The sequence below is a fragment of the Adiantum capillus-veneris genome, chromosome 13 (assembly GCF_014529385.1).
Source record: "Adiantum capillus-veneris isolate H3 chromosome 13, ASM1452938v2, whole genome shotgun sequence".
NCBI lineage: Eukaryota > Viridiplantae > Streptophyta > Polypodiopsida > Polypodiales > Pteridaceae > Adiantum > Adiantum capillus-veneris.
In genome coordinates, this window is record NC_140943.1 from 67,813,353 (window position 1) to 67,827,851 (window position 14,499).

The 14,499-nt window shown below is 41.5% G+C and overlaps 1 protein-coding gene and 1 pseudogene across 2 annotated transcripts; one reads left to right on the forward strand and one right to left on the reverse strand.

The window, feature by feature from the left end:
* The first annotated feature begins 4,366 nt into the window (after positions 1–4,366).
* LOC147444200 (uncharacterized) lies at positions 4,367–5,077 on the forward strand (annotated as a pseudogene).
* Positions 5,078–12,783: 7,706 nt separating this feature from the next.
* Positions 12,784–14,184, reverse strand: LOC147444201 (uncharacterized). Of its 2 annotated transcripts, none has more exons than XM_086526905.1 (2): positions 13,944–14,184; positions 12,784–13,760 (listed from the first exon to the last, which is right to left on the reverse strand). In XM_086526905.1, the coding sequence occupies exon 2, from the start codon at positions 13,745–13,747 to the stop codon at positions 13,286–13,288; it is 462 nt and encodes a 153-aa protein (XP_086383031.1). In that variant the 5' UTR covers positions 13,748–13,760; positions 13,944–14,184; the 3' UTR covers positions 12,784–13,285. The 2 variants fall into 2 exon arrangements, with proteins under 2 accessions (XP_086383031.1, XP_086383032.1); XM_086526906.1 differs by having other exon boundaries at positions 12,784–13,723; positions 13,944–14,181.
* Between the last annotated feature and the right edge of the window lie 315 nt (positions 14,185–14,499).

The window sequence follows — 14,499 nt, forward strand, 5'->3', positions numbered from 1 at the left end:
CAAAGGCTTTTCACCTTTGAAATATGGAAAACACATCGGATTTATTCTTCATTACATAAACCCATGTTTTTCTAGTCGCATCGTCTATGAATGTTACATTGTACAATGAGCTACCAAGTGATGGTGTACTTGAAAGACCCCAAACGTTAGAATGAACCAACTAAAGTTTTTTATTTTTTCTTTCATTTCCATATTTTTGAAATTTTACCCTCTTTTGTTTACCATAAACACATTCTTCACATAACTCTAAGTCCACTTCTTTCAAACCTGGTAGAAGCTTCTTTGTTTGAAGGATTTGAATTCCTTTGGCACTCATATGCCCAAGCCGATAGTGCCACACCGCACTGTCAACTTCTGTAGTTGTTGCACAAGCTAACAGTACACAAGTAAAGTGTACCAACTTTTTCTTCCTTGGCAACCACCAAAGATCCTTTGAGATCTTCCACCGTTTTCTCCCGAATGCAATGTTGTGACCTTCATTGTCCAATTGTCCTATAGAGATCAAATTTTCGTGAAGAGAAGGAACATGCCTAACATCTTTAAGCTTCCATTCATTTTCATTAGCGGTTTTGACACAAACTGTACCTTTGCCGACAATTTCACAAGCTTCATCATCTCCCAACTATACATACCCAAAATTACCTTTGGTGTAATCTTGGAAATGTTGCTTGTGTGGTGTCACATGGAATGAAGCCCCGGAATTTACTATCCAGGAATTAAACACATTGTCTAATGAGAGAATTAGAGCATCTTGCTCTACTTTACCTGCCACATTGGCCTCCGATGTTGGCTTGTTGTCTTGAGACTCCGACTCCTTCTTCTTGGACCAGAAATCCTTCTTGACGTGGCCCTTCTTGCCGCAGTTCCAACATTCAAGAACTGACTTTGTGCGTGACTTGCTCCGTCTTGAGCGATCATGACCCTTTTGGTTTTTGAACCTCTCCTTAGGCCTTCCTCTTGTTTCTATTGACAGTGCAACACTTGATAATTCTCCTGTGCTTCTCCTTTGTATTTCCTTGCTTAGGAGAAGACCCACAACATCATCAAACTTAAGAGTATTTGTGCCAGAAAAATTACTTACAGCAATCACAAGGCTGTCCCAACTATCCGGTAGAGACGATAGTATAAGGAGAGCTTGCAATTCATCATCGAAATTTATTTTCATCGATCGAAGTTGACTTATGTTGGTGTTAAAGTCATGTAGGTGTTCTGCAACTGAACCGTTCTCAGCCATCTTTAGATTGAACAGACGCTTCATGAGAAATACCTTATTGGATGCCGACGGTTTCTCGTAGAAGTCGTCACGTGACTTCATCAAGTCCTCCGTGGTCTTCATCTCCAAAATGTTGAAGGCCACCGTTGACGCCAAGCTTAACCGGATTGTTCCCAGTGCCTTTCGATCAAGGACAATCCATGCTTCATCTACCATCGTTGCGGGCTTCTTTGCAAGACCGCCTAGTGAAAAATAGAGGTTCTTCTGGTAGAGATAGTCTTCAATCTGCATCTTCCAATGTTGGTAGTCTTTGCCGTTGAACTTCTCGATCTTGAGCTTCCCTTCCTCCACCATTACTTCCACTCAATTCAAGGAATCCTTTCCTTGAGATAATTTAGCTACGAGCAAACCTTGCTTTGATACCAGTTGTTAGGAAATATGACGTAGCTAAGTACATAATTGAGTAGATTTCTTAATGGAGCGAGATAATTTTCACACACAAGAGGAGAGAGAGAGAGAGAGAGAGAGAGAGAGAGAGAGTACACACGATATACGTGGTTCACCCAATGTGGGCTACGTCCACGGGAAAGCAGCCACTCAATGGATTTATTACTTCAAAACAAGAAGTAGGTTACAAAGGGATTATACCCTTTTGGATTGCTTCACTCTCACCACCTCACACCCTCCTTGTTGCATCAACTTCACACTGCGTAATGTGTGTAGAAATGGCCTCCTTTTATAGGTCAAAAGGGTTGCCCTCTCTCATGAGAGGCAGCCATGTGTAGCTGCCCTTGTGTAGATAAGTCCAAATCGGACCCTCCAATCCGCCCATGTGTGGCCGCCCTTGAGAAGACAAGTCCGCTTTTGAATTCGTCCACTGGTCACCGGCCATTGACTTCCGACCACTGGCCAACGAACCGGACGTTTTTCGACCACTTTCCGGCCGCCGTCCGACCATAATATTCCGGCAAAAAGGAATATTCCAAGAGACTGGGCTGAATTTTTTTTTTGACGAGTGATTTTTATTTTCGGCGAGTGATTTTTCTTCACGCACGATGGCTTCTCCTCATAATGGGGGCCTTAAAAATGTGCGTTTTACCCACAAAAAATTACAAGGGGTAAATCAAGCTCCATACTTAACAAATTACTCTATTCTAAACATCCTCTACTCACTACTTAGGTTATCCAACCCCAGCAATGGTGCCAAATGTTGGGGGTCATCATATAATCACCTAATCACAACCCAAGACAAAAAAAAATATCTATCCTAGGGTCGGCAACCCGGCTAGAGCTTGGCGGCATGAGTATCATTGGATGTATTGAATGAGAGGATCCAAAAGAATGCTCTTCCAATGCAATAGAGATTAGCCATAAATCACTAACTCTAATCACACCATCATCATCAATCAAGCATCATCTACACACATTAAGCCCACCAAAGTTCAACTTGCCATAGACTTGAATCTCAAAGCACTCTCTTGACAAGCGCACACTAATTGCATTGGTGTTTGGCCTTTCCAATCACCACATGCCAATCAATGTACTAAATCAAAAGCTACACACACAAGGGTGAAAGGTGCTTGAGTTTCATTAAACCCATCCACACATGAGCAAACAATAGGGCACATAGTTGAATCACAAGATTAAAAACCCACTTAATCAACCTAATTAGAGATGTTAAATATCACAAATTGAGTACTCATAGAAGGATAGGAGTGGTCAATAAGCAAGAATTCATCACCACACACTCAAATCTAGAATAATGATAAGGTGAAACTACTGAATGACATAATGGAATATAGAAGAATTAAGACTAATGAACAAAGTAGAGATTAGATTAAGAAATAATTCTCTAATTACAAAGGATTAGCACTAGCCTTCTAAGCATGGGCATTAAGCTCAAGGCTAGGCCATCCATAGAGTGAACATCTCAAGAGTGAGCTCTCAAGAGTGGATACTCAAGAATGAATCCTCAAGAATGAAACCTCTTTACATAAAAGGCTTTCTTATAAAGACATGCACCACAAGCCTTTCTACTATGGGATTAAGTTGAGCCCTCTAGCATATGCAATTTGGAACTCCCAATGAGCCCAAGACCTTATACAATGTGAATAAAAAATATTGTGCACATCCATAGCACATCCCTAGCTTGATGCATAATCGGTGTCGCATGTGTTAGCCACTGCTAACAACAATCTTTCCAACACAGTTGATGTGGCATACGTAGTGCTCATGTATGATTGTGTGGAGAATTCCACAGGGCTTTTGACACGATCTTGTGCAGTTTCATGCTATATATGCATTTTGTGGATACATTTTGAGCTACGTATAGCTTGAGGTAGTAGGTTCGTAGGTTTATATGTGTTTTTGCATAGGTATACGTCCATAGAGCCACTTGATTAGGAGTGAGCTGTTTTGCCAAGATTTTGGCAACGTATGTAGACTATTTCATGGATCTGTTTAGTGAGACACTGAGTGTGTCTTTATGTTTTTTGGTGAGATTTTGCTCAAAATACAGGGAAAAATTTGTCCGTTTGTCCCCAAATTCTTGCCATGTTTTGCGCGTATTTGCAATTTACTCTTTGATGGGTTAGTAGTCGAGTTTACTCCCACTATAGTAGTTATCTACAGTCTTTTGGCTTGCGATTTGTGTTGAGTTTTGGCTCATTTTGCAAAGGAAACTCTGTTCATATTTCCCCGTCTTCTTGCCATAAAAGTTTGCAGTTATACCATCTTGTACAATGGTTGATATATTCCCACTTTGACAGTGATCGAGTGTTTACTCTCACTTTGACAAGTTTTGTCAGCTTGGACACAGTTTGGTGTTCTTGTATCCACTCGCACAGGAGTGAGGATTGCGTATGCTTGTGTGGCTACAGATAGACAATCACAAATTTCATAGGTTTTTTCAAACTTTTGCAGACAATTTATCTTGTGGGATGCGTTTTGAGCTAGTTGGATCTCTACTTGGGTATATGGTTATGCACTTTACTCTCAGTTGAGTTGTTTGTCCCAATTTATGCTTCTAGATAGTAGATTATGGAGCTATTTTATGCATATGCGAGCATCGGTTTTGATGCGATTGGTTGTGGTCTTCATGATTGTGTAGTGGACGCGTGATCTCCCACTTTGTTGCCATTTTGGCATTCACTTATGGCAGCAGACATGTGTGACAGTGAGAGACATTGGTCTCATTCTTGCCAATATGTACGATGTTGCCATTGTGGTCACACAAGGCACATTTGGCACCGTTGTTTCAGACGTATGAGACAACAACGGAGATGTATGCAAGATGCAAATACGGCTTTGACACATATTAGAGAGTCAATTCTTGTGACAGTCTATGCTAGTGACGATGATGTCATGCTTGCCTCGAGTGTACCGCTTGCAGATATGTCTATGGATAGGACACTTTCTCCATAGTGGTTACTAGACAGCGATGTTGCTTTCCACGTCACACCATGTCATGAGTGGTTTAGCACATTTTCTAGTGGGAGCTTTGGTTGTGTGCACTTGGCTGATGGTTCAATATGTGACATAGAGGGGGCAAGAGATGTTTGTTTGTCTTTGCCCTGTGGTGTATCATACACGCTATGACATGTGTGCTATGTTCCTCAGCTGAGACACATCTTGATCTCAGTGAGACAGTTAGTAGATTTTGGTTGTCACACACTGCTGCTTAGAGAGCAGTCTTTCCAGATGCATTACGGTTCATTAGTGATTTCCAGAAGAGCTCGTAGTGGCTTGGTATATCCTATGCATGTGTCTAAGGTTCGAGATTCCATAGTCTCATTTTGTTGCTGGCATGCTTTAAGCAAGAGACGAGACGTGTCTCCTTCACGACAAGCTCCGCCATGCTCATGAGACAGAGCATTTAGCTATGCAAGACGTGCCAGTAGAATTTGTAGAGACAAAGGTAAAGCAATTGTGCTCTAGTGAGACACAACAAGTGTTGTCAGAGTTTGTGCAGGCAGAGGTAGAGAAAATCTGCTCCCTAGAGACACAGACAGAGATGACAGACATGGAGTTCTTTGATATGCTCAAGCTATGTGTCGATGAGTTGATGCCAGGGCACACGGTTCTGCCTATGGGTGAGAGGGACATAGCCATCCCAGTGTCGGCAGTGACACATCCATATCGATGAGTAGTCTTGATGATGCAGTATGTGCACATAGCACATGAGAGGCTAGGACAACCATGTTTGCATAGATTTTGTCACTGTTCGGGCGTCTCATGTAGTACGACCTACCCAACCTAGCAGTTGCAGTGGGAGCATTTGCAACTGGGATTGTCAGTCATACGATGACCAACACTAGCATGACGCTTCGTGAAGCTTTGCAAACCATACAAAATTGCATGTGGGATTTACACACACTCGCCTACCACTAGAGCCGATACATCTGCATGTAGATTGACTGAGTGAGTCAATGGGCATAGGTTGAGAGAGTCTCTCACTTAGTTTCTTGTACATACTAGTAGTTTAGCTAGTAGGTCTCACTTATCGACGCATGTCCTTTCAGTGAGAGTTTGTTGGGGTAAAGGCGCTACACCTTTGCTCGGGGCCAGACTTTCGGTGTCCGACCACGCTGTCCACCGTGTGTACATACCCTTATTATTTGTATATGAAGAATAAGGAGCTCCTCACTCATACTACTTCCCGATCGAGGTTGCTCCACCCACATATTCTCGTACTTCTCTCCTTCCCTACACGCACTGCACTGTACCATGCACGCACGCACTCACATTGGGGTTGTCAGTCAGCGATGATTGACACTAGCATGATTCATCGTGGAGCGATGTAGGCCAATGTAGGATACCTACAAGGTATGCATGTTGATTCCACTGGTTGATTCTAGCAGGGATGTACGCTTTCGCACACCGCTAGAGCCTATGCGGAAACATGCATTGGCTTTGAGAGAGCCAATGGGCATATGTTGAGATGAGTTTCCTCCCTTACCTACCATACATACTACTAGGTCCTATAGTAGTACCACTTATCGACACATTTGCCTTTGAGAGATTCTTGGGGTAAAGAAAGTGTGCCTCTTATCCCGATTGAACATGCCAGAGACATCCGATCGCTCATTACTTGTATACACCTTATTCTTTACTAGATAGAATAATGAGGGGCTTTCTCACACACACATAGTGTTGAGTTGGTCCACTCATCTTGTGTTTTCTCTCCATCTCTCCTTCTTGCTCTCTGCACACGCACCACATTCACACACTCACAAATTGAAGAACCACTTGAGTTTGAGGGTCAAGAAGAGATCTTGCAACCAGAGAGCATCCTACGACATGAAGACAAGGTTTTAAGAAGTGTTGACTATCCGATGATATCTTGTCAGATTTAAGAATTATCCTTTAAAGGATGCAAGGTGGATATAATACATCCAGCTAAAGAATAATATAAACCTTGTAAATACTTACTATGACTCTTGTCAAGGTAAGCATAAGATATAAGCAAGTATATTTTATAGATAATTTTATCTTCTTGACTCAGAGATTTCTTTTAAATGTTCATATGTTTTAAGTATGCATACTATGAATCAAACTTGTGGCAGCTTAGTCTCTCAAGCATTTAGTAGACCTTGCCAGTCTATTATGAAAGATGATTAGGGCTAAGTAAAGAAATGCTTACGATAGCTAAGCCTTGCAAGAACCAAGTGGAGTTAATCACCACTGCGAAAGAATGTCAACGACTAGAAAGGGATCCTCTACCCAAAGCAACAACTATGACTTTATTTTCCCTACCCATAGTCAGGGACAAGTATGATTTCAAGGGAGAGGTAATGTCATGAATATTAATTTCTAACCTTCTAAAAGTATTTTTCATCTTAATTTAACAATTAAGTCGAAGGAGAATAAAAAGAGAACAAGTGAAACTGATTAAGTGTTGATGGACCAACAAGTCAAGGCTTGGGACCACAAGGGAAAAAGTCCATAAAATAGCAAAGATAATTGCTAACTAGTTATCTCAGTCGTAGGTACTAATTAAAGAAGGATAAATGTATCTCTGGTAGCCTTGATCAAAGGTACACGACAAAGGACATGATTGAGAGCAATTATAGGAGTCTAAAAATAGAAAGTAGTTGTGCTAAGCTGAAGCCATTAGAAGATCTCTTTAGACTCCAAGTATAACGTCTTGGAAGCCTTGCCACAAATTGTATGAATTTAGCAGGTTTTGAAAAAGTAGCTTGACGACACCTCCAAAGCACTGTGCTAAGGTTTTTCACAGGAGGTAAAAGCTTTTAAAGCCCAAAGGATGAGTGTCATTCTTACCAAAGTTGATCCTAATTTAGCAAGTCCTAAATTAGCAAGGTAGGTTGCAGTCCTGAGTCAGCTTCAGAAGCCTCCAAGGTTTGTGCAAAGGTCTTGCACCCGAGCTAATTAATAAAAGAGTAAGTTTACGGTTTTTAGTAAATGAAAGGGAGAAACTAAAGACTAAGGTTATATCAACCCTTCCTCATTTAGTAAGTTGACTCTAGCCCTTCTTTACTAAGCTTGGCTAGGCCACATGTCCAAGGTAGCACACACTTACTTTGTGTGAACTTAACAGCGTGTGGTGTCTCCACTTACTAAAAAGAGTCCAAATAGAGGGGGAGGAGGGAGATCTTTATGCATAGCAAGTTGGGAGAAGTGTAAGAACATGCTTGAGTTGCATTATGGAGTGTTCACACCTCATTGGTCAAGTTGCAAGCATTTCAATTCAAGACTAGTTGCACACTTGGATAAGCATATGAGGAGGGGCTTGTGGGGATCTTTGACTCTCTTGCTCCTATCACACTCTCTCTCAAGTACCCAAGTTGGCAAAGCAAGTTCTCTCTCTCTCTCTCTCTCTCTCTCTCTCTCTCTCTGTCTCTCTCTCTCTCTCTCTCTCTCTCTCTCATGGGAGCTCTAGAGGAGATAGAGTCTTTGCTCAACCTCTTGGCTATAGATGAAAATCCAAGGCAATGAAAGTTTCTCCTTCTCCATCTCTACTATTCTATTATACTAATCTATGCTAAGAGTTTTCCCTTGAGCAAGTGTACATGGAGTATCAATTCTCTTGCTTGGAAAAATACTTCTTTTCACCCTTATCTTTCCTTTTTCCCCTTTTTCCCCATTGGAGAGCAAGGCTATGCAAGAGCACAAACATGTACTAGAACAACGCTCTCTTTTGAGAGGATTATAATACAAGACCTTTTGAAGGGGGGACCAACTCCAAGAAAATCCGGTCCTCATCAAGTTGTCAATTTTAATTGGGTATTCTCTTTGAAATAATTGCATGATTATGGTGTTTTTTTATGTGTAATAGTGTAAAGAAATCATGCCATCACAACCTATAATCTCCTCTCTATCTTTCTCTTAAGGAAAACTCTCTCCTATCATACTTAAGCTTTGATAATCGAAAAGTAAGAATCAGATTCTCTGACATCTTTCACCTCATTAAGTTTGGCCAAAGGAGGTCCACTATGCCTTCCACAATGGTAGCTTGAGGAAGAAGTGAAGCAGCCACAAAGAAGTGTTGATGCAACTACAAAGCACTTGGAAAGAAATTTGAAGGAAGAGAAGCAACCAAAAGGATGCATGGTTGCAAGTTCAAAGCATTTCATATGCAAGAAAAGAAAGATCTTACATGGAGTCAAGCAAGCTTCAAGACCTTGGCATGGAAGAAGGAAGGTGTTACCATATACATGTGGTAGTGGTGTGTGTGAATACACTTAGGACCACCGGGGCATTTTTTTCCATCACTAGGAGGTTTTTCCCCCCATGAATTGTTATACGCCCATCACTCTAGGGCTATCTTATCTTTCATTGTGCACTAAGCAATATATACTCTCTGTTGTGTACCTTGAGCTCCTTCATATTCTCCAAGATGTGTGTGTTTCCCTGCAACCCTAATTCCAACAATTGGTATCAGAGCAGGTTGCGTCCTCCTGGACATAGTCGCCATCGTCGCTAGCACACGCTTGCTCACTTTTTTAAATTTCAGTGAGTTGGTGGGCATTACCAGGTCGACAAATACATCGGGCTCATATTTTCCATTCGAAATGATACTGGCCTCCTTTTCCACTACATGCAATTCTGCACATGCAATTTTGTCATTTTGTGCAAATATTTTATCAGTGCTATTTTTCACATAATAGGTCCCTTACAGTCTTCTTCAGGTTGTGCTTTATAGCACGCATTATTCTTGCTTCATTTCTCCTCTTTTCACGAAGTTTTCACATTTAGGTGCAGGCATTTGCCATGGCTGACAACAATACAAATGTGTTCAAGATGTTTGCTGTTGCTGATGATAAATTGGATAGGGACAAATAAACAATGTGAGCTTACGTGATGCAACGTGTTCTTGTGTCAAAGGGCATTTGGAATGTTGTGCATGGCATTGATGTACGCTCTGGTTTTGAGGATACAGGCGATGTTGAGGATGTTGTAGGTTTTGGTTGTAGGGTTGCTGCTGCTAGAGTTGTATTGCCCACAACCGAGCAAGATCATTGGGATGTTAGAGATGCGTAGGCTCACGCATTGATTGCGTTTTTTGTGAAGCACACTATCACTCCTCACATTTGTTCAGCTTTTTTTTTGCTAAATAGGCTTGCGATATAGATGAACTCTAAGGAAAAAGATCGTTATTCTCAAGCATAGATTTGCACTTGCCATGATGGAGCTTCCCTTACGGGAAGGAAAGAACTGCCTAGAAGACAATTGAAAAGTACCTAAAAAGTAGGAGAAATTTCAAGAGGCCTTAAGGTAGATTTGTAAGAGTGATATCAACCACCTATAGCAACAATCTTGTGGAGCAATACAAAGAGAACTTGCTCTACTCAATATGGACTACAATTTGTTAGAGGGTTTATCTTAATTTCACTCCTACCATTTTTTATGAAGGTGCCAAGTTGGTTACCTGTAGAGCTTCAGACTGCACAAAGAAGCAAACATACCAACTTAAGAGATAAATACCAAGAGATACAGCCATGATCTCTTCGTGAAGTGTAAAGATGAAATGTTCTTCACATTATCTGCATCTACCTACCAAAGGAATCCATGACTTATGCTCAGACTTGAGAGCTATAGCTATATAAAGATATGACAGGACACTAGTTTGACAAGGGAGATTTAGAGAGCATGAAGAGAGAACTAAGAGACATTGTGAGGCATTAGATCATCTTGTATAGAGTGTTGCTAGCTAAAAAAACACACTCATTGTACTTGGGACTATAATCTCCTGCTTGGGTTTGGGGATCAGCCATTGAGTCTCTCAAAAGTACTTGCACTGTGTATCATAGGTTCTTTCACCATACCTGTCGAGGTACTCCAGAGTATCTTCTACAGACAATAAAAAGTACTTTAAAGTACCTGTAAAGTACATGTACTTTAAAATACACGTTTGTGTACTTTAAGTAAGATTGTATCTCACGGTAGTTCACTCATTATACAGCTTTCCATTACATGATAACATTGTCTCTCTCATATTTTGGTTGTGTTTATCTCCTCCTCTCGCGCACATATCTTGGCACAAATTCCCTCTCTCTTCCCTCATATATTTTTCACATGGTATAAGAGCACGGTTTTTTTACATCTGAGTTGTTCATTTACTTGCCGTTAAATCTTGCAATTTCTTGCTTAAGAAGGTGGATCTCCAACAAGTCAGCACTAGAAAGATCATTTAGGGACCTTTCTTGGCCGTTAAGGTTTAAGGGAAGGGGTTCAAAGACTACTCTCCTCCAACACAACCCCCTACAGCAGCGCGCAACTCTCCTGCAACAAAGGTACAATAATCTTTTGTTTTACGAGTGACCTTTCCCTAGTAAAAACTACTCTCGCCATGACTCCCGACTCCCCATCGGTCACCATGTGGTCGTAGTTTTTACTAGGAAAGGTCACTAAAAGATCTTTCCCTACACCATCACATGTCTTCCTTTTGTGTTGGCCTACTCCATGTGAAATTGAAGCTTTTTACATGGGTATAAATGTCCTTGTTAATAACATCAATGAGGATTTTTCCTTGCAAGTGGTCTTCAAATTTTCACGGTGAGGGTAACTCATAAACCACCTATTCCCTTTAGAATTCAAAACTTCCACAGATGACGACCTCACAAACAAACATCTTTCCATCTTTTGTAGAACAATCCCCCTGCTCTTAGAGCAATTTCACATAAAAGGGAAAAGCTTCCCTAGGCAATTTAACAACAAAGCAAGTGAGCTCTTGATACCACTCCATCTCACAATCATAGTCAATGTCAAAGAGCTCTTCTCAATATCTACTATGGGCACTGTCTAGGAAAAAATCAATTTCGGAAACATACAAAATAGCCTTTATGATACATTCGAAGAGGAAATTTTCCAAATTAAGTGGCATTTTTTGCAATTCAACTCTATTTTCTTAAAATTTTCAAGCAGATTTTCTCTTTCTTCCCCTCTCTTCAACCGGCCATTTACCTAGCAATCAAGTTTTTTACTTTTAAAGAAATATTGTGACAAATGCATTGGTAAGTTGTCAAACAATCAATCGCTTTTGACTCAAGGTCAATAACTCTATCCTATAGGTATCACTTGTCTCTGAAGGCAAGTGGCACAAGGTGAAGCCTCACACAAGCCAAATGAGGCCCTTAAATGAAGAAACCCATTTACACACACCTGTATGGAAAATTGTTTTCAAACCCATATAGAAAACAATACTATACTTTACCAAAATTGGCAAGAAAAATTCAAGGAAGCTAATGAGGTTTATGATGGCAAGGTAAAGGTGCTGCCTCCGCTCTTGTGAACGGAGAGGAATGAGGCTCATAAAAGGCAAGTTCTTGCTACCGGGCTCGTATGAACCCAACCTAAGCTGTGAAAAGTTCTCTATTTCTATGGTATTATGAGTACTTAACATCTATAGTTGTTTATGTTTTCCAAATAAGATTACCATCATGTATCACAAGAAGATTTAAAAATTTTCTCATGTAGGAAAATGGAGTCTTTTCCAATGTTTTCCTACAATGAATAACATCATGAGCTTCTGCTCGAGAGGCACCGCATACCTAGCTAGGTGCGATTGGGTGCAGGGGACCAGCGGCCCCCCCACAGGGCCGGCGGTCCCCTACCCCCAATCGTACCTAGCTAGGTATGCGGTACCTCCCTCGCAGAAGCTCATGATGTTGAGGTAAGTCGCAATGTGGGAATTATTGTGAGAATTTGTCCAAAACTTCTTGTGTAATATATGTTTCAAGTTCCAAGGTTCATACTTGCATATGCGTTTACGTCTGACGTATGGAAAAAATTTGCACGTTACAATAGCCATACCAAGTTCCACCCAATAATACTAACATAATTTGTTCAGTGTGCAAGATCCACCTTCCTATTGTTGCAAGGTTCTCGCTTAATCAAAAAAGATCTCTTTCCATAAATATCTGCACAATAATGTGCTACATCACAATTGCGGTGCTAACAAATATGCCAATTTCATTCAGAGGTAACATACAAAAGCTTTAACAGAAATATCTCAATCTCCCTAAAAAGTGCCCAAATTGGAGAGACTATCCCCATGTGAAATGTGAATTAAGCAATGGCGAGAAGAGTCTGAGTCATTTACAATCATCTTCTGAGGAAGACTATACGCCAGTTATTGCATCCATTCCAATCCTTACTTTTACAAAATCTTCACTTTAATACATAGCACCTTGTTTATTGTGCTCAACTTACATGAAGTTATACCAAGTAGACATAACACACTACAGAGCGAGCAATCTCGCAAGCCTTGAAACACCCATTCCTCTGGCTATGAACAAGCTTACAACCGTCTTCAAACTGAAGCTTAACTGACTGCAATTTTGTCGACATATCAGTATATTACAACTGGCCACAGCACTCCATTGTCCAATAAGGATACACCACATGAGCAAATTGAGTGGTGAGCACATATCAAATTACCTCCTCAACAAAGCCATATATCGAAACAGCAAAGCTCCACGGATCAACTTCTGAGACGATTCTACTATGTGACAATCGTGATAGTGTACACAGGCACAAAAGGTACCCAGAACCGCCAAAAGAAAGCCATGTACGATAATTTACTACTGGCTTTCCAAATCTATCTCGCAATCAGTCATACTTTTCTCGCCAGTTTCGTACCAAAAAGAACACCCACGACATGGCCAACGCACAGTCACCGACTATTTGCCTAGGCCAATCTCGTGCAAAATCCTCAATTTTCCTTTCAAAGAAGACCCTCCAAGCGGCCATGAGCACATGCATCAGCACACACCCCTTGGCGAAAAAGTTTTGGAAATCCTTGTCTTTGACGAAGGCAACCATGAATAGCAAAATGCCAATGAAAACATAACAAACCCCAACAAGGGCTTCAGATGTCTTGATGAGGAGCTGATCGTGGGGAGTGGATCCGAGAAGCTTACTTGCTGTCTCCTTCCCAAGGCCAACTGCTGCCATGTCGCTTAGGAAGAACATGATCAACGAGCCGAAAACCACATCAATACATGAGTGCAGCAAGCATATGACTCGGAAGCAACTAGACATCTCCGGCTGCGAGTGTGCACACAGGGACATCAAGGGCAAAAACCTGGTTAGCGAAAGACACAGAATTTGCAAAAATTAAATGAAGCTGAGAGGATGAAAGCAAGTGCACATACACACAGTTCATATCATGCACCGACACATATAAAACCCTAGTCTTATACCACAACCGGAAATTGAAAGTAGCAGAAACCCACAAACAGAGAGGCAAGCGGAGTTGGAAGATTACCTAAATCACAAGATCTCGACAGGCACAGATCGTCATCAACATTGAATTGGGCACTGCCTCTTCGGCGAAAGGAGAGCATTTTCCATTCTGCTACCGACGCGGAGCAGCTGAGAGAGAGAGAGAGAGAGAGAGAGAGAGAGAATGTGGGGCTGTGAGCAAGCGCGTATGCCAGTGCGTGAGCGATGAGTGTAAGAGTCGCCGTGGCGTGGTTGGAAGTTGGGAACGTCGAAACGCCAATAGAGAGAGAATGAAGAGGAGAGAGGCAGCGGAGAGAGAGAGAGAGAGAGAGAGAGAGAGAGAGAGAGAGAGATTCCGATATGATCTGAGGGTGATGATACCTTTGGCCCACATAGTCCTAGGTCTTCCAAATAGGCTTTTTGGTGGCCTAGGGAGTCTCTAGGACTGGGTTCATACTGCGCCCTCAAGCGCGAGCCAAAGGAGCGTGGAGAGGATGTGGCAAAACTAGATTGGCTAGTAAAATTCCAATCATTTTCGAACCCACCATCCATACGCATGGCCTCACCTCCGTAACATTGCAGTGTTCCATGTACTTTTC

Coding starts and splice junctions, on each gene's coding strand:
- LOC147444201 (XM_086526905.1), bottom strand. CDS start 13,747: ATGTCCCTGTGTGCACACTCGCAGCCGGAGATGTCTAGTTGCTTCCGA.